General features: G+C 40.3%; 1 protein-coding gene across 1 annotated transcript in view; it reads left to right on the forward strand.

Moving 5' to 3' along the window:
- The first annotated feature begins 2,194 nt into the window (after window positions 1-2,194).
- LOC108786302 (SH2 domain-containing adapter protein D-like) overlaps window positions 2,195-19,778 on the forward strand; it is an 18,050-nt gene continuing 466 nt past the window's right edge. The window contains exons 1-8 of the mRNA XM_018555562.1: window positions 2,195-2,488; window positions 2,724-2,844; window positions 5,736-5,918; window positions 7,617-7,818; window positions 9,491-9,604; window positions 11,251-11,398; window positions 13,333-13,390; window positions 13,887-14,017. Of these exons, the coding sequence (XP_018411064.1) occupies window positions 2,195-2,488; window positions 2,724-2,844; window positions 5,736-5,918; window positions 7,617-7,818; window positions 9,491-9,604; window positions 11,251-11,398; window positions 13,333-13,390; window positions 13,887-14,017 (1,251 nt within the window). The remainder of the gene's footprint in view (window positions 2,489-2,723; window positions 2,845-5,735; window positions 5,919-7,616; window positions 7,819-9,490; window positions 9,605-11,250; window positions 11,399-13,332; window positions 13,391-13,886; window positions 14,018-19,778) is intronic.

A 19,778-nucleotide genomic window follows, 5' to 3' on the forward strand; every position in this document is an offset into this window, starting at 1 on the left:
TTGAAAGATAATGCTAATTTTGATGTTGTATAACCCATAGAGAATGTATAGTCCAGGAATGCCAAATATTGCTCTAAAACATATTGAGCCTGTTGGAGGAAATGATCTTCCTCTTTCTCCTCCTTTCATCTTCTTGGGTCATTGTTTTTTTCATACAATGTACAGTGTTTTGCAGATAACAATGTTGGATGGGTAGATATTCTTGGGATGCCAATCAACAGCCCTTTTCTGAGTATTTCAAACTGCAATCCTTTCTTTTCCCTCTTGGTGGTGACTTATTACTTGACTCTGTTTTCACAAAGCTAGCTTTTCACTACAAAGTGCCTATGTTTGTGTGGACCGTAGTACAATGATCCCCGGTGATTTTATAATCATACTTATAAAATGATTCTACAATTGGTGAAGGAAATCTATACATATTCCTATACAAAAATGCTGGTGAGAAATATTGTGTAACAGGGCACTTAGGTTGGAAAGCACCTTAAGACGCACAGTCACCTTACCTCCATATACAAGTTTGTCTACGATTTTGGGGTTGTTTCCCATTGGATAAAGCTCATTAGTATACCTGTTACTGGATTGTGTGCTGATGCTTTTGGATGAACTATGTTGACCACTTGCTGTTCAGATGCCTTATTTTGGAGATTCATTCATTGATACACCTAAAAAAAACACCAGTCCCCACACAGATATATCACATGTTGATACATGGCTTATGCATGAAACCAGTTTTATTGTTCCATACCAGGAACCCATTGAGCCATTATGTGTTGTCTTTTTAAAGGGAGAGGATTTGTGGTTTATGTAATTGTGGTGGATGGGAGGTCTATATGTGCACATTTTGTAATTTTTGACAAATATTTATTACTTGAAATAAATTCATTTTTTTGTATTTAAGATCAATTTGGATTCAGGATTATTTATCAGATTATGTGTTTTCACAGTTGCTCTCTGATGTCTATTCAAGTGGGAACCCTTTGGATTTCCTATGTAGTTTATTGATGACTGGAAAACTAGAAAGTGTTTACATTATATGTTTTATCAACAGTCTTTATCTTTTTACATACTTATTGGTGACCAATCCACCCCTACCTTTGATTCCCCATTTTTGTCTGTCTAACTATTTCAAACTTTAGTTTACTGAACTTGCCATGTACTTTAAAATGGACCTTCACCTGTTGGATAAACTTTCCCTCTGCTGCTCTGTTGCCCTATCCTTTTATATAAATACATGCATACATAGTTGCATTTTTCCATTTAAAAAAAAAAAGGAAATACATTTGTAAAGTGGTGTGGCCCACCACTTGCCCAGGCTAACTGTAGGGCTCGCCCCTACTGCTTCCCGGGATGTCCACATGACAAGATTCTCCACATGCACAGAAATACCATTCCGTGCATGCACAGGGTCTGTTGCAAGTATGTTGAACCTGGCTGAAACTCTTAGCATATCTGTTGGATTTCAGGGCCAGGGCCAAAACTTTCAAGATCTGGGGCATGTCTGCATATTTTTGTGGTGATCACATACGAGGTAGTCATACCAGGAAGTTTGCACAGGAGCCAATTGGTGCAAGGTAAACTTCAGCAGGCTGGTAAGGTAGGCTAGGTAGATAATGCTGGACTACAAGCACTGCTTTTTTTTATTCTCATACTAGGGCAGTTATGAGATAGAGGGAATTTAGTTTTAGCTAGGAATGGAGACGTTCTTCTTTAAAGTGTATGTTGAGGCATTACCCAAATGAACCACTACAAACTTCCTCTCCCCTCTAGGGTATATCCAAACATTATTGTGTTATTTCTCCCCTTTTTCATGTGAGAAAAAACTTTGATTACTCCTTAGAATATGCTTGTAAAATTCTTGCAGGGCAGCTGCTGGGAGGTCAGTTCCTACTGATGTAGGTATACCTCCATCTACATCTCCCAAAAGCCCTTTCCCTCACAGGGTGTGGAGATGTTTATTGAGAGTTAGGACTATTGTTTTGCTGGGGAAAAAATAAAGTGTGTGGAGTAGGACAGATATAGGAGGGGGGCAGGTGGTGTTCAGAAAACAGGTCTAACAACGCTGACACTGTGTTGTCCACCAAAAACAGAAAATTAGGAGCACCCTGGATTTCTGACAAATCTGCAGGTCTTTTGTACTGATATATATAATGTGTTCCCCCTAAAATTGTCTCTTTTATGTCTAGACCAAGTCTCAATGGCAAGGTGGCTTAAGGATTACTTACATTTTGGGAGCAAGAAGTCTCCTCCACAACCTCCTAAGCCTGACTACACAGAGAGTGAAATACTCCGTGCCTACAGAGCTCAGAAGAACTTGGATTTTGAGGATCCTTATGAGGAGAAGAACAATGACAAGGAACTATTGAGTTCTCCATCCAGGATCGATGATTTGCAACTCATTGTATCCCCTAAACACCGTCTTATCAAGGTGGAGCCATCAGAATATAAGAGGAAGCCTCATCTAGGTTCAGAGGAAGAGCCCGGAGGGAAGGTCAGTGGCTGATTAGAGCAAGGGTTGGTCAACAGTCATTTCAAATGGCAAAAATAATTGCTAAAAACAAAACGAAGCAAAATAGCAATTACTGTTTACTTACTGATTAGTATGGTTAAACTCAAAACCCCATGTGGTTATCTACATACATTTATGTAAATTTTGTATATATTTATGTAAATCGTGTATTTACAGGAACAGTTCACTTTATGTGTATTTATTTTTTATGTAATAGGTCAGTGAAGTCAGTGACTACTCAAACCCATTTGATATGAAGAACAAATGTATTTATGATCCTGAAGAAATGGAAGATACAAGTTACATGGAACCATATGATGATCATAGACCGTTGGGAGGTGAATTATTTACTGTGTATTCATTCACTTCAGAACATTTAATGAGTACTTAATGGTTATGTCAAGGCAAAATAAAAAAAATAAAAAAACATATTTAGTACTTCTCTATAATACATCAATACATACACATTTCCTGTTTGTATCCTTTAGAAGAGACTGAAAGTACAGAAAAATACCTGTTGATCTGCCAGAAATACACTTAGCTTTTAAGTCCTGTTGTGGGCTGACAACACACAGCATTTTTGTGGATCGAGTGCTGTCAGCGCTGTGCTGTGTTTTTTGTAAACTACTCAATCACTCCCACTCTTAGATCTCTACTACATAAAGGATGATCATTGTGTGGTCCTAAGATAAGAATTAGGAGGTCTAAACTTTTTGAGATAACACAGGAAGCATGGTGAGGACACAGGACGGCTCTGAATTTCTGACAATATCAACAGGGGTTTTTTGCTCTTATCAAACAGCTATAACAAAATGCTTCCAATGGTATATTTAACAGAGCAAATAGGAGCCAGTAAAATAAATTAATTGTTAGGTTTAACATTCACTTTAACCCTTTTGTTGCCACTAATCACTAATGTAAGGCTTACGGCTGGGTTTTAAACACACTCTATGCTGCTATAGAACCTGGGAGTGTGTTTACATCTAACAAGCCAACTGTTGGCTTTTTGGAAGAAGTGACAGCTGCCTGATCACTTCTACACCCCCAAAGGTGCCGTCCCCCTGTCTGAGCCCTCCCATCATGTATCCCTGGCTCCGCTGTGCCTCCTGCAGGCCAGGGACCTACATGGTGGGTGTTGGTGGACAGAGCAGCATAGTGAACATCCGTTGGCTAATCGTCTCTGCATTGCATGCTAGTGAGCATGCTCCCTGTACAGAAAAGTAGGCCAGGTTGGTAGATGCATATATGTGTACAGCTGCCATTATGGCCCACATGCCAGGGTAATACATATAATAGTTTCACCACTGGCAAGATGTTAAGATAAACACTGCACTGATAAGTTAAGACATGTGCTCACTAGAAATACATTACATTTTCCTTTTAACCCAAGGCTTGGCTATAGTGGGGATTGGTGTTTTCTATAGCTCCTCTGTAAAGCTGGCCTTACACCAGAGGGGTGCCGGCAGGGCCACACACTGCTCACATTTCAGCCAAGTTGAAAGTGTATGGCCAGCTTTACAGAAGAACTCTATTCAAACAGAGCTATACAGATCTCCAATTACACCCTATTAACAACTTTACCCCATGGGGTTCTTCAATTGTATCCTAATTTCTAAAGTTGAGAGAGCTTCCAATGTACAGATTAGCAAACAAAATCTGCTAACAGACAGGTAGAATCATTTGTTGTCTTTTTCCAATGTGCTTTGAAGTCGGAGGTGGAGGAGGTTGGGGCAGGCATGCTATGTCAATGCCGACTCCCATCATTGTATCATCATGTCCAATACATGAAACAAAGGAAGTAAAGTTCTTATTGATTCACGGGAGAACAAATTCCTTGTTGATTCAGGAAAAGTAAGAATGACATTTTTTTTTTAGGCTTGGACCACGAAGGCGATTTTTAGTAGTACGATCGCACTACTAAAATGGCCAGAGATTAATTACTAGTTGTAGCAACTGATTGTGACACATTTGGAACAAAGAGCTCCCTGGGAAGTAAAAGAATACACTTTGCATGTAGTAGTGATTAATCACGGGCATTTGGAATACTGTGCTATCATTAGCACTTACTGTAAATGCTACTACATACTACTTGTATGTTTCACCTTTTAGGGAACCATTGGTTCCAAATGTGTTGTGATCATTCACAACAATCATGTTGCTAAAAAATTGCTCATATGCTTCTAGGCTTAAACTGGCTATACTCTGAGCAAATTTCAGTCAGTTCTTAAACTATCCAAAATTTGCTCAGTTAAAAAATTAGGGAGCTGGGTGGCAATTCGTGGCTGAGCAGCGAGTGCGTCCAAACAAATGCAGGCACTATTGTGATATTTTGACAGCTGGTGGAGCTGACTGTCAATAATAAATGGCTGCAGTGGGAAATTCTACCATCCTAGATGTTTAGTGTGGATGGAGGAATCTGTTTGTTTTTCCATTCAGCCCAAAAGCTGAATTATAAAAAAAATCTCCTATTGTATATCCAGCTTTATTCTACCACATGTGTATGGCTGCTCAATTTAGATGCAAATTGTAACTAATGGATTTCTGTAAACCTGTCAGTAGTCAAAGCTATGTAAATTAGCATGACAATTGAAATGCAGGCACCCTTGGAGGCTTTTCAACATCTTACTGAGCCCGGAGCTGCGAGCAACTCTAATACGGACATGTCAGTAGAGTTCCGGCTGGTGTTCTATCCCTGAAAACTCTCTCACTGTCCAATGAAGATGCAACCACTAACTATTAAGTACCTTGTCTGGAGCATTTTTTCTGCTTTTTGGCATTTTAACAATTCTATTCATGTTAATATAATTATAATAAATATTGCATTTTTATATTTTGCGTTCTTACTTTTAGCCAGTATGTGAAGATCTAGGCTGCCCTTGACATGTTTTCCGATATGTTTTTGGCCTTCTGTTTTAAAAAGTCTGTTGATTGCAAAATTGAATAGCTAAAGCTGAAATGAGTCAGAGGATGGATTTATTCATTAGTGAACGATTCCTCATAAAAGAAAAAGGATAACTGCACTCCATTGATCTTCACCCAAGTACACAAAACTTTATTGTGGAAACCAGCATCACACTGTATGATGTCCCGCCATGAGTGCCCAACCTCTCACACGTTTCACCCTCACGGCTTAATAATAGATTGATTGATATTTGTTGATATTTACAATGAACAGATTTCTCAGACAGAGGTTTTATATTAACTGTAGTTTTCTAATTGGTCTCCAAAGATCAACAGGATTGTAGGGAGAAAGTGACAGAAAAGGTCCTGCAACTTTATGATTCTCCTTATCATGAGCGATACAAGACACTCCCTCATGAAAGCTGCCAGCCATCTGTGGATGAAAGACCAGCGGATGAGTATGACCAACCCTGGGAGTGGAAGAAAGATGACATCAGCCGAGCATTTGCAGGTACAACAGGTGCAAAAAGTAACACAGTACAAGGAGCTCTAATGTACAGTAATGAGGAGCATTCGATCAACCAACTATATTTCCAATTATTGCAGTTCATTGCAGTAGGTGAGTAGTTAATGGGTTATCAACCCTCTACGGAGGACCGGATAAGTCAGATCTTCAGCATTTATGTATTTACCACAGTGACCCACAATGTGCATTATGGTGCACCACAGCACAGGTGTGTTCTAATCCACTGTGCTTGTGTGTTGGGGTGAAATCCGAAATAAATAAAACTACAGTGCCCTGCATAGTGTTAAGTGCATTGCGGTAACCTGCGTTATTTTAGCGCATAGTTGTGGAGCCAGCCTTAATCTTCACTGTGTGATAACTAGCACAGGCACGCATGAGAACACTCTAGTACACCAGAAATCCAGTGATTACAAATAATTCTGCTTGACATTCGTGACATCACAATCTTCATTCAGGTTGTTTATTGCAAGTAATAGTTGCAACCTGTCTAAAGAAATTAAAGGGGTTTTTTTCATGACTTTTAAAATGTTTTCTCATTGGAAAATATATGATTGCTTCTCTTTAAAGGGAAATCCCACACAAAACTGAAGTTTTAGTTGTAGATGGAGCTTGGTGGGCTGAGTCAGACCCTTGCTTCTTAAGCTGGCCATGCACATATAGATTATCTGCAGATTTTCTATGGTCAGATGGAAAAAGTGCACCATATTCCTCCATCTACGCTAAACTGTGTGGATGGAGGAATCTCCCACTGGACCAAACTTCAGTATCTTGCTAGTCGGCCCGGCTGGCTCTCAAAATACCTGAACAGTGCCTGCATCCAATCAGATTGTTCAGGTATTTTGAGAGCCAGCGGGGCCAACTAGCAAGATAGTGAAGCTTGGCCCAGTGGGAGAGTCCTCCATCCACACAGTTTAGTGTGGATGGAGTAAGCACCTTTTCCATCTGACCACAGAAAATCTGCAGATAATCAATAGGTGTATTTCAAGCTTTAGTCCCTGTTACTCCAGCAGTGAGATCTTTTGATCATAACCTCTGCATGTTCTTCCTGTTACATTCTTGATAATATTAAAAAAGGAAAATGACAACAGGCAGAATCGGCCCACCTCTAAAGGGCTTCTCACTGATAGAATCCCAAAATTATTTAAAGCAGAACTCCAGTCAAAAGTAACCAAATAAAAATGAATAGCCCATTAAACAATAAAATAGCAAAACCAGCTTTTGCTGCAATTTTCACATTCAATCCAGAGATTTCCCCCACAGTACTTTTCCTGTTATTTAATGCCCTCAGTCTGATGGCCAGCATTTTCCTCTGAACCTAGGTTGTACTGGATCTGCCCCAGTTTAAAGAGAAGCAGCACAGTGTTCTGTGTTGCTCTGCTTTCTCCTATCAGCATGTTTCTTTTCAGCACATGAACTGATTTGCTCCTGGTGCTGCTTCCATTTCTCACACTCATTGTTATACAGACACTGCAAGAGGCTGATGCCATGTCCCATTCAGGTACTTACACTGCTTGCATTTAAAAGATACTGTACATTTAATGACATATTAATGATTACAGAGCTGCATTGAATTGTGTCTTATACTGTATATCTGCCTGGAGTCCATTTGGTTTAACTATACAACTTAAATATTCATTTTTGGTGGACTGACACTTTTAGTTTAACAGTGTCTTCTGTTTCTAGTGCAGTTTGAAGGTTCTGGATGGCAATGTGGATCTCCTCATATGAGGGCACGCCTTTTACAGTCCACCCCGAGGAGCCCTGTGAATCTGCGACCCTCTAGTCCTGACCTTACTGCAAATCAAAGGGATCATGGCTCACCGCCCAAAGAGCTTGACTGCTCAAGAGTAAGGAGGCCCATTTGTGCTGATCTGCAAAGACACGGGTGAGTGTTCCAGGTAGATTTAATGCCGTTGTGAATAATGCCAGGTCTATGGTTAGGTGTTAACATGGTGAATATAAAGTGTATCTAAACCCAAGAACAACATTGTAATATATTGCAGCTTAACATTCCTTACATATGATGACTGCGTAGTTTTTATTTATATACTTTTTTCCCCTTAATTTTCACCTGGTGATCCTGCCAGTAATACACCTCCTGTCCTAGGGTGTCAACGCTCACTCACTGTGCTGTATCTATGGAGGAGCAGTGTTGTCACCCTAGAACACAACAGCAAAACACCTCTACCTCTTCTCATCTCCATTACATGGGGTGAGGTATTTTGTATTGCAGAGGTACTTTATGCAGAGATAATAAGACTGCTTGAGATAATGCTCCAAAGTCCACTAAATGTCACAAGCTTACAAGGTTTCTGGCAGGACCAATGGGTATTTTTGTACTAATTAAACAGAATGGAATTATCAACAGACCAAAAGGGAACAAATAAGCAAAATTCTTCATAAACTTGAAAGAAGAACTCCAGGATTTTGAAAAATGAACCCTTGCAGTGGGGCCACCTATCATTTAACTGCTTGTTTTTATCTAGGACAATAAAGAAGAAATACTCACCCGATCCTCGGTCCCACCCGCAGCCTCTTCTCCCCCAGGCTCCAGTGGTCAAAGGACCCGTGACATCATCACGTCTAATACAGGTCTATCAGACATGATGATGCTGAGGGACATACCACAGCCAGAGTGGAGGCAGACAGAGGTGCAGGAGAGAGGATCGGGTGAGTATTTCTTCTTTATTTTAGCCCCTAGAGAAAAACGATCCATTAAGCCTTGCAATATGGGAGCAGCCCCGCTGCAAGGGTTAATTTTTTCAAATCGTGGAGCTGTTCTTAAAGATCTTCATTTAGACAGGTCTCACTAACTGCAAATTAACACGCGTGCATAAATGCAACACCCCACAATGGAGAGGTGTAAAAACAGCCTAAAACATCTGTGCTGCTCTACCGCCCTTATAGTGCTATAGCAAAGTATGCATAAAACAAAGTAATTCTGTATGAAGAACGTGGTGGCACATAGACCCCATCCACAGTGATCCCTGTAATCATGCTAGATTGTTTGTCACAATAGGTAATGAGTCATTGTCACCAAAAGGAACAATCTATTCTGGTGGAAAATCCAACCAAGCTTGATCAAATTGATCTTTTGGTTGATATTCAAACAATTGTTATGAGTAGAAGGCTCAAATAAAACTGTGGCATCTATGTTGGATTGTCTGGTTATCATTAGTGATGGGCTCGGGCGTGTTCGCAGCTCCACGTGCTGAGCCCGCCAGGAAGCTGACAGCGCCGCGGCGCCAATCACAGGTACTGAGACATGTTCCCGGTCCGCAGCTGCAGAGATCGGGAAATGTATCAGTGCCTGTGATTGGCGCTGCGTGATAATCACAGGCACTGAATGTGCAGCATATATGCAGTGAATGTTAACCTAGGCAAATGCAAGTATCTACAGGGCAGGATTGGAGTCTTCAGCGTGTCAAGTTATGCTCTACAAACAATTTCAATAAATGTTACTGCTTTATGAAAATTATAATGTTAAAGGAACCAAAATTAAACAAAAAAGAGAAAGGGTGCTGTGATTGATGTCTCCAACTTCATCTAATTTCCAGGTGGTTCCATGGACCTCTGAGCTGCACAGATGCAGAGAAACGGTTGCATAAAAGTGACCCTGGAAGCTTCTTGTTGCGCACGGAGGCTGAAAGTATGTTCTTCCTTTCTGTTAGGTAAATGTCACTAAAATTCATTATATTTTATAAAAGGGTCTATCCACCCCAAACAAATATTTTAGTTTTTGGTAGATGCTGGAGAGTTCAAACCACAAGTTTCTTGTATCAGTATGTGTGTTGGTGATATATCTGTGCTGAGTTCCTGGGTCTGGACACCTGCAGAGTTCATTATATGAAGGTTCCCTATCTGCCTGTTGGATTTTTTTTTTTTATTTTATGCTATGGAGAATGTAACAGGAAGAGCTGGAACAAACAAAGGTGCATGGGAACACCCAAAACTCTCAGGTAGAAACAAACAGAGTTTGGAACTATGGCATCTGGACCTCACTGTTATAGAAGAAGTCAGTGGCTGCAGCAGTCCGCCAGGTTTCACCTATAACTAAAATATCACTTTGGGATATTACTGGTTTGTCAGATGTCCATATTTGCAGATTAATGTCAATGTTGCATAGTTGTTAATCATAAGCCCTTGACAAATTTATCAGCAGACTTAAGGGGACAGTTTTAAAGCAACAGAGAGAAGTAAGCTGTTGAGGGCAGCAGAGAAATTGAGTATTAACTGTCTTCTTTTACAGATACAGTGTACCTTTGCTGGGTATCTTCTGTATAGAAACAGGGATAGTTTAAGGAGTTACTTACTGCATGCAGCCAGCCTCAAACCTTTCTGAGAAGTGTTGAATGTGACAGGTGATTAAATAGCAGGAAAATAGGAAACAATTAGACCCTACAACTTCATATGTGAAAGACTTTCTGGAATCTACCTACAGTGGATTATAGTGTTTCTTGGAGAACATTCATTACTTCAATCACATGTTTCACTTGTTGCCTGGATTTGTTCTTTAAAATGGACCCAAAATCAAAAATGTATTTCAGGTCTGCTAGTCCCCCATACTGAGCCAACACTACAACTGATCATTTAATTCTGGAAATGCCTTCTGGTATCCTAGAGAAGTGTTTCTGTATCTCTGACTAGCTGCTGCTTCACTCTGCCTGAGCAACCAGTCAGTGGAGATTGTTCTTGGGCTTCAAACCAATTCCAGTGTCTGAAGAGAGCTCACTTCAGAAAGTGCTATTTCCAGGCTGACATTATTAGTTTTATCAGATGTGCAATATAAGCACCAGCAAACCTAAGGTTACATTTTCTTTACTTTGAGTCCACTTTAAAAAGAAACTTTTGACCACAAGTGAAGTGACCCATACACATTAGATGTCAGTGGGACTGTTATGGCCAGTTTTTTCAGCTTTAGTGTTTTAAAGACACCCTAGACTGGTTATAGATGGGCACCTTTTCCCCCTGAGAAGGGGCAGGGGCTTTGGAGAGACATTTGAAACAGGTGCAAGATTGGGTCACTTGGAAATATTTTGCCTGAACCTTGGGGGCAACCAATAAATGAGATAATGTTTAGTCAAACCCTAGGATGATTTTGTTTTTCTAGCTATTTATGGCCATCCTTATCCTGTAATTTTCTTACACTACCCATTCAGCAAGGATTCTGATTGCACTGACATACAGGTAGCCACCAAAAATAGCACTTGCAAATTTGTATATGAAATATCATAATGCAAATATGACACCAGAATTGTACAACTTATGTGTTAGCATGCCAGCCTTTTCACCCTCATTTATTCTGTTTGCTCAACAGAGGGCGCAGTAGCATCTTACACGTCAAGGTGATCGTCATGCCAGATGGCCGATTCATGCTTGGGGATAGTGGACCGACCTTCCCCTGTATCCCTGATATGGTGCAGCATTACATCCAGTCTCCGCTGTTGTTCCCGGGGGAGGGACAAGTGTGTCTGCAGCATCCGGTGTCTGCAATATTACAGTGATGTGTCATAACCAAACAGTGACAGGACCACATTGGCTAAGTACAAAGCACCGGCCTTAAAGTCTACATTGATAGGAGAAGCATAGTAGACTAGACTTTGATCGTCTCTGGAAAATTTGGCATTTTTGTGGACCTTTACAATGCCGTGTACCAAAGCAACAACTTGTTCTTCATCTGCACATGAAACTTATTAATAATTGAGCCACTGTGATTGTACCTCCAGCTTGGAATGGCAAATATAAAGATCTTGATCAAGGCTATTTAATCAGTAGTCTAAGGGCTAGGTGTGTCCTTCAAAGCCTTTTGTGGCATGCCTGCCCTGCCAGTTCCTTTATCTGCAGGTGATATTTCTTTTTAATAGATGATGGGTGTGGTTTCCGGGACCATTATTATGCAAATATTTTTCTAGCACTGATCTAGGTACTTAAAAGAAGACTTCCACAAAACATGGAACCTCACCGGCTGCAGCGTCTGGCTTTTACAGAGAGGGGGAGTTGCTTAACAACTGTACAGCCTTCTCCTGGTGAAATCTGGTTTTGGAGCACAGCCTGAAAATACTATTGTTTACTATGATTACCATCCAGTCTCAATGGCCTGAATTCAGTCCACCAACCATGATAAACAATTGTGAAACAAGAGATATGCCCTTGTTTACAAGGAGGCAGTGAGAGGTGAATAACTTTCTGTGTTCCTAAGATCCCAATCACCTTAGTGGTTCTTGGGAGTTCTTCAAAGTTTCTTTTGCAAGTTCACTATGCATTGCTCAATTCTAAGACTCCCCTTTGGTGCACCTAACATTTTATATTTGTCATCATATATAAGTCTGGTGTTGCTTTTTATACAAAGCTTTGAAAAGCAGGGAGTGAACATTTTGCTACATTAATAATCTCTAATCAGAATGTTTATAGGTTTATTAAAGGGAATGCCTTATATTTTTTACCTCTGTTGTTGACAGTTTTGATTAAAACAGCCGCCTTTCAAGAATTATTTGAAGCACTGACATACTTGGTCTGAACCATAAAAATTGACATTTGTATTTCTGAATTTAAACATCATGTCTTTCTAGTACCTTCATTAGCCAGATAAGCCTCTTTAGTGCCCTCTCTAAATTAGTTTAAGTTTGATACTCCGAGTTTGGCCAACTGTCATACCATTATATAAAGGGATTCATTCAGGGCCAGTAAGGGCTTTTTTTGGGGGACAGTGGGGAATGGTAGTTGGCAATACTTAGGGGTCCAGTCATACAGCAGCGGTATAGCCTTACAGTGGCCATACCACTGCTTATAAAAGAGAGCTTGGCATTTTTATAAAAGCATAGCGTTGAGCTTGACAATGGTGCTTAGTGAGCCCTGAAGCCAGCAGAATGTTAGTAAAATGAATAAGTGAGTTAAAAAAAGAAGCTGGGAGGGCAGAACGGACATGTTACTTGTCAAAGCCATGTGACCAGCTGTTCCTCCAATACCTGTGCACTCCCTGCTGTGTTAAGCAAAAGAAGAACTTTACCACATCGCAGGCTCAACACCATGGTCTGCATTTTTGAATTGGCAAGATTTATGAATGGGTCTTGGTCTAGAAGTCAGAGAGTTCAAGCCCTTCTAGCAAAGTAAACCTAAATCAGAGAACAGAAAGAAAGCAGAGGAGGATTTCTGGCTAACAGAAATCATCTTATGGAGAATACAATTGCAGAGGCAAATATATGGAATTTTTAAAATACAAAGAAAACCCTTGTTGACAAAGATATGTCATAGCTGAAATCCATTAGGAAATGCTAGGTGCCTGGTTGTCTTACTAATTTAATGACCTCCGTGTTTTCTGAGTCACTGACCTGGATCAAGTGTGTAGGTCAGTAACATAGGAAATATTAAAGTGTATGTTTAGCCACTTTTATCTTCTTAGGTAACGTGGGAAAGGATTATTACCCCTGTCAATGTCTTTGTTGTTTGTATCCTTCTAGGTAGAATAGTCCTGTGTAATCAGCACAGTGACCTTTGTCTTTGAGACAGAAAATGATGGGCAATCAAAAATGTTAGTGTTGTCACCAGAACAAGGGGTGAGGATAAATATTCCATCAGGGACACTGTGCCAGTGTCCCCTCACTTTGTACAGATTTCCTCTGGCTTCCTGTTTCATCTCCAGGACAGGAAGTGAAGGGAATGCTTTTCAATGGGACAAAGATAGCAAAAAATAAACTAAGTTTCATTTATTTAATAATCCTACTTGCAGATTGGCGTGTTGCCTCCCATACAGCTGTTTCCAAGTTGCGTGCTGTCCTCTCTGTTGCAGAAGGAGAATATGGAGTCATAACACTCACAAAATTTTCTACCATTAAAGTAGAAAGGAGGTCAAACTTTATTTTAGCTTTGCATATAGAGTGGGAAAGGGTTTAAAGGCCTGTCACATTTTCATTGCTATGTTCCACCTGGTAAGTTTCTTTTTAATTCCTGTTCCAGAAACACAACAGAAAGTGGAAATCACCTCAACAGGAAGTGGAAATCACCTCAAAGTCCTTCCTGCCAAATTGTCACCAGATAAAAGCATCCCATTTGGAGACTTTTCTTCAACTCGTTTTCTGGTGACAGCCGTAAGATTTTGAAGTTCCCCTCACTTTGACAATGGTCGTCATGACTAATAGCAAGGCCTGTACTATAGGAACACAACAGAGGCCCCACAGAGGTTTGGACCTATCCCCATCCTATACAAAACTAAGAAAATAAATTTTCTGTTCTAATAGACTTTAGGAGGTAGTGTGGCAACCAAGAAAGATCTGCATGGTATATTATTTTCACCCAAGATTCATACTTTCTAAATGGCATTCCATTGGAAACATTTTTGTAAATTATGGGTAAATGGTGTGCAAAACTATTAAAAAATAGAGCTCTAAGTGTCTATGGATCTGGCCAACATGATCGATAATAAGGTGAATGCTTTCAGTTTCACATACCAACCAAACGCTGCATTTATGTGTTTAGTGCATTTATTCTTTTATTTACGGTACATTTTGGTGTAATTGTTGCAGTTTATTTTTTTTTACTATTATACATTTGTATAATTTTAAACTACTCAAACATATACAAAGCATGTCAAATGATGTTTTTTTGTTAAAAGTACTTAAGGTGCATGACATTGAATTTCAATTTATTGAATACATATCGCCAGTTGGGTCTGTGCACTCATAATGTAAGGGCTGCCCACATGACTGACAAGTGAAACTTGGATTAAAGAGAGAAATAGACCTGTTGTCCATAGCAGCTGAGCAAGATGATGACCCTTCCCAAGGCTGAGCCCTAACATTTACCAGAGAAAAAAAAACAACAACTCATCAGCGGTATCAGGAACAATGTGTGCTATATCTTTGAAATGCTGCCTTTAAAGCAGAGGCCACATTGAAGATATACTGTACTGTCCTGTTTTGTTTCTTTTTTAGAATGGGGACTGGCTACCACAGCTATTAGTAAGTGACTGGTCATCTGTTTGCCCCCTTGTTATTCCATCACATCATCATTGGCATTTCCGGCAACATACAGCAGCAATCCATCAAATCTTTGCTTTGCCAGTATGACTAACAACTTTACTGACTGTACTGCAGCACTGCAACAGTGATAACAGGAAGGAAGTCCTCCACGTCAATGTCACCACCCAAAATGTGCCTTTGCATCAACTCATACTATAGAGAGGTCAACAAGCCTCAGGGGAACAGTAGTCTACCAGAAGGTGTCTACACCTTGCAGACAATTCCTGCAAATCAAGCAATTATTACTCAACTGTCCCATTTCCCCCACTGAAGATTTTTTTGTGTTGAAGTAGTAGAAATGCTGAAAGATCGCCTACATTTGACAATTCTGGACGTGACAAATGCTGGAGTCCTCTGCTGTGCTCTGTAGCTCCATATGCCAGCCCCTGCAGTATTGACTTAGGGGCCAGTGGAAGGAACCATAATGCATTGCGGCACAGCAGGCATTTAACACACCTGTAAATGTGCTGGATGCTGAGGTTCTTTTATCAAAATTAGTTCTTCAATGCAGAGAAGTTCGGGCACCAAGATAGTTGATTTCCTTGCCTACCTACCTCCTTGTTCCAGTGATCTGCACTGTGCAGTTCTGCCCAGCGTTGTGCAACCATTCCTCTGAAAATGTTCCTTCGGGGGTCCTACTAATGTGTATGTGTGCCGCGGCCCTATACATTCCTATGGTAGAGTTGTATTATGCTGTACCGTTAGACACAGCTCTCCAATTGGAATTCAATAGGGCCATGGTGCGCTTGTGCAACCCAGGTACATTTCTCCCTTTAACTCCTAACTTACTATCCCAACCTTAACCCAGCCCCTAACACAAGTTAACCTCCTCTAATCCACTAATCCAGAATTACCCGTGCTTTCAAAGCTGAAAGCACCCACTCCCTGAGCCCAAACAATACAGCGCCGCGATGCTGTCTTTAATTTTCAGCTGCTTCCTAAATGTAGGATGGTCCAACTGGATGAAGCTCAGGATGATACACTTGCCCAATTATAAACTGGCTGTAGTGTCCTTCTTAGTTTAAAATACAGAAAGTGCATTTTGCATAGGTAAAACTATACCTACAATTTTATATTTGATTGTATAGTTACCCAAAACATATATATTTGTAAATGTGTATTTGCTCTTTTATAAAAAGACAATGTTTTATTTTGGGTTTATTTGTGTTCTATTATTGTTTTAGTGTTTTCTCTAATTCTACTTCAAAATATGTATTTTACTTATTTTATAGATTTCAAAAAGTTTTACAGATAAGTACAAAAAAATCATGATCCGTATCATATACTTGAAATTATTGTCACTCATTTAATGGTTTCTAGGAGACTTCATTTGGCTTGAGTTACTTCGCCAAAATTTAGTTTTGGGAAGGGTGGGGAATGGTTATAACCTCTGTCAAAGTACAAATGGTGAAGGTGCTAGGAGAAAAGCACCAGACACGTTGTATAGAGTCCAGAAATGATATGTATTAAAAGTCACATTCGGTAAAAAACATATTCATGGTCTAGGGGTCCCATTTCATCAAGGCTTAGAATATGTTAAAACATTTATTTTGGACGGATGGACCTTGAATAATTCTGAGGGTTCACTATGTTTATTTAAGGTGAAAAAATCCTGTTCCAGTCACTGGTTTAGCAGCGTTCCACACACTAAGCTATGAAGGAAGACCTTAAAACCCCCAAAACGTCCTGGAGTTTTACTGAATGTGACTTTTCATTAATATTATTTCTGAATTCCATACCTAGCACTTTTCTCTTTGCACCTTCAGTTGATATGGGATACACGCTGGCTCATAGTTCTTATCTTCCTACGAAGGTGTGCCTCCACTATACCAGATCTAATTTGCTATTGAGATACCTACCTGAACACAGTGATCCAATGTCCCACACCTTTCCTTTTCTTCTTGATATTTCTAATGCTGTCTTTGTCTTCATAAAGGAAATTTATCTTTTCTGTTTGCCACCTGGACCGTAATTGTATCATCTTAATGGGCAAATCAGGCAGCAGGTAAATTCTGTGAAAGAATCTAAACCTTCTTCACTCTAGCCAAATCTTTTGATTTCTCTCCCATTGGAGAGATTTCATGTTCTAGCTATAGAGTATGTCACCAGCACACCAGGGATCTTAGTTCAAAATGTCTTTTTATGCCTGATGAAGGGGCCCTGCATGGTCCCAAAATGTTGCCGTTTGTTTGACCTCAATGTGTAGATGTTAATAAAGGTGTTTTGGACTAAGATCCTTGTGTACTGGTGACATAATCTATGTCATGGATTACAGCAGCGCCATATGCAGTCATTTCAGCACCCAATCTCACAAGGGCCTTACCAGTCAGGAGTGCGGTTGGCTTAATGTAGCTTCACCTAAAGCAGCCCCCAGTTTCCTTAAGGCCAGCTAGCCTACCGATACTTGGTTGCACAGGAGGCTCAGCAGACGCAACACTCCTCGTTCGATTGCCCAGGCAAATGTAACCACACCTCAGGCTCCTCCTCCTAGCTCCTCATTGACCACTGTGTCCTGCACTGCAGCATTATGCCTGAACCTTAGCCCTGGGGCGTCCTGTTGCCAGAAAATACCCTCTGTCTACGTTCCTGCCAAGGCACCAGTCCCAATGGAATGCTGAGCCTTGCATCTGCTTGAGTCAGAGGAAGTGCACCAGGAGGCAGACTGACCAGTGTCGGACACAGAGCTGCAGGGAGACCTTGGAAAGAGAGGAATTTACAAATTCACATATTTATATACAAAATTTCTAGTGCAAAAAGATACTCCACACGTTACTTATCAGAGAAGATTTGAACCTTTACCACAGTTGCTGTGAAAGTGACAGAGTAAAGAATGTTTTCTAGCCTTTGCTCATGTTTATCACAACATTTATACCATGCAAGTACTATGTGTACTATTGCTACTGTTGGTTATGTGTTTAGATGAAGCGCTGAGATCTTGAGGAATGCTGCATTAAGTTTGACTTGCTTATAAGGACACTACATCAGAATACAGCATAGTAGAGAGGAAAACTTATATACAGATAGATATATACAGCATGCATATAAAAAAAAACTAGCATAGACTAACATTGCACTACAACGCCATCTACTGCTCAAAAGAGATAATTACATCTCTGAATGTCGGTATTACAATCAGTACATAAGCTGTTATATTTCCAACAGTTACCATGTGTACCACCCACCTTCACTGTCACAACACTTTTTTTATACAATACTAGATGCCAAAGTCTTGACTTGTCATAAACAGGAACGTGGCTATACCTTGACATTCCTTCTTACTTCATTAAGAGCTCCTCACATACACTCCTTTCATTCTCATCCTAGCATCTGCACTTATGCTCAGTCTCCATGTCTGAAAACTGCTGACGCAGAGTGAATCAGTGCAGTGGTCAGCCACAGCCGAAATGTTACATGCATCAATTGGGTCTAATGAACAAAGTTGTGACATTTGCAATCCATACTATTTAACACATGGCTAATGGAACAAAGGGTCCTTGGTGGACTGTGCAGATGATTGAGATATACAGTTTTACTGCTGGTTGTGACCCAATGGGAAGATTCATCTCATTTACTGTGGTCTTAAAAATAATGTAACTGGTAGAGGAAGGTAGGGACAATATTCATTGGAAATTAATATAAAGCAGATGATTTAGATTTCCTGCATTCTCCTACAAATGTATATTTAATGCCGTTTCATCCCTGCTGATGACATATCTACTTATATCTTGTTAACACTGGGGCAGGAAGTGAAAGGTAATCAGTTCCTGGCAGAGGTTTTAAACCTCCCCCACCCTATCGTAAACCTAAAAATGTTTTGGCTAGTGCTCGATCATATACCCTGTCATTGCTGACCTTCTCAGTAAATGCTAATTGCTTTTGTGTCTTGCTGAGTCACTAACCCAGAAAGAGCATACAGATAAAGAGATCTGATTTGAATCTGACTTTCCTGATTTGCAAAGCCAATGGGTCAACAAAACAGCCAGATCACTAAGCTGGCTACACACTGTTAGATTTTCGAAAAGAATGTTCACATGAAAAACCTTATCAGAACATTCGAAATTGCCATCAGAGACTTGAGAAATATGGGTCTAAACTCTATTTGCTTTAACATTTTATGTTATTTTGGAAATTATTGAAAACATTTTCCATCTTGCTCCTTTGATCTTTTTCATCCCTTTGATTGAAAATGATGGTTTATTTGACCCCATTAAATATTAGGAAATCGAACAAATGTTTGAAAGCAAACTTTTCCTAACAAAATTCTACTGGTGTATCTTCCTGCAGTTCTCTAAAAGACCCACCAGATGGCATACAGAAAATATTTCAGTTTATGTAAACCCTCACAATGATCTTTTTAGCTCCCTTTCGCTCTGTTAAATATAGAATTAGAAGTGTTTTGTTTTATCTGTTTGATCAGTGCAAAGAAAAAACGAGTGACCTTGTCAGAAATTCAGAGCTGCCCTGTGCCCTCTGTTGTGTACATACCTTCCAAAATTAGAACTTAAGAAGGCGGTATATCCTTGAGGAGCATAGGTGTGCACACGGGGTGTTCCTGGGCACACTTTAATCACCCCCATGCACACATACAAGGATGGACTCTCTGATGCCCTGCAGGCTGGGCCAGTGGTATGAAGCCGTACCATTGCCCAGGCCGTACGGAGGCTCCAGGGCTGTCAGCCATGTGACCACTACAGCGGTGTCCTCCCACTGTGTACAATGCAGGATCTGTGGGAGGTGGGACATCTTACTAGTGCCAAGACTGAGCAGGCTGCTGCAGTTTTTGAGGAGGCTGCAGGGGTATGGGGTGGGGGTGCCACTAGGGTAGGTGGGG

This window comes from Nanorana parkeri, unplaced genomic scaffold, assembly GCF_000935625.1.
Source record: "Nanorana parkeri isolate BGI_ZX_2015 unplaced genomic scaffold, ASM93562v1 scaffold202, whole genome shotgun sequence".
NCBI classification, from domain to species: domain Eukaryota; kingdom Metazoa; phylum Chordata; class Amphibia; order Anura; family Dicroglossidae; genus Nanorana; species Nanorana parkeri.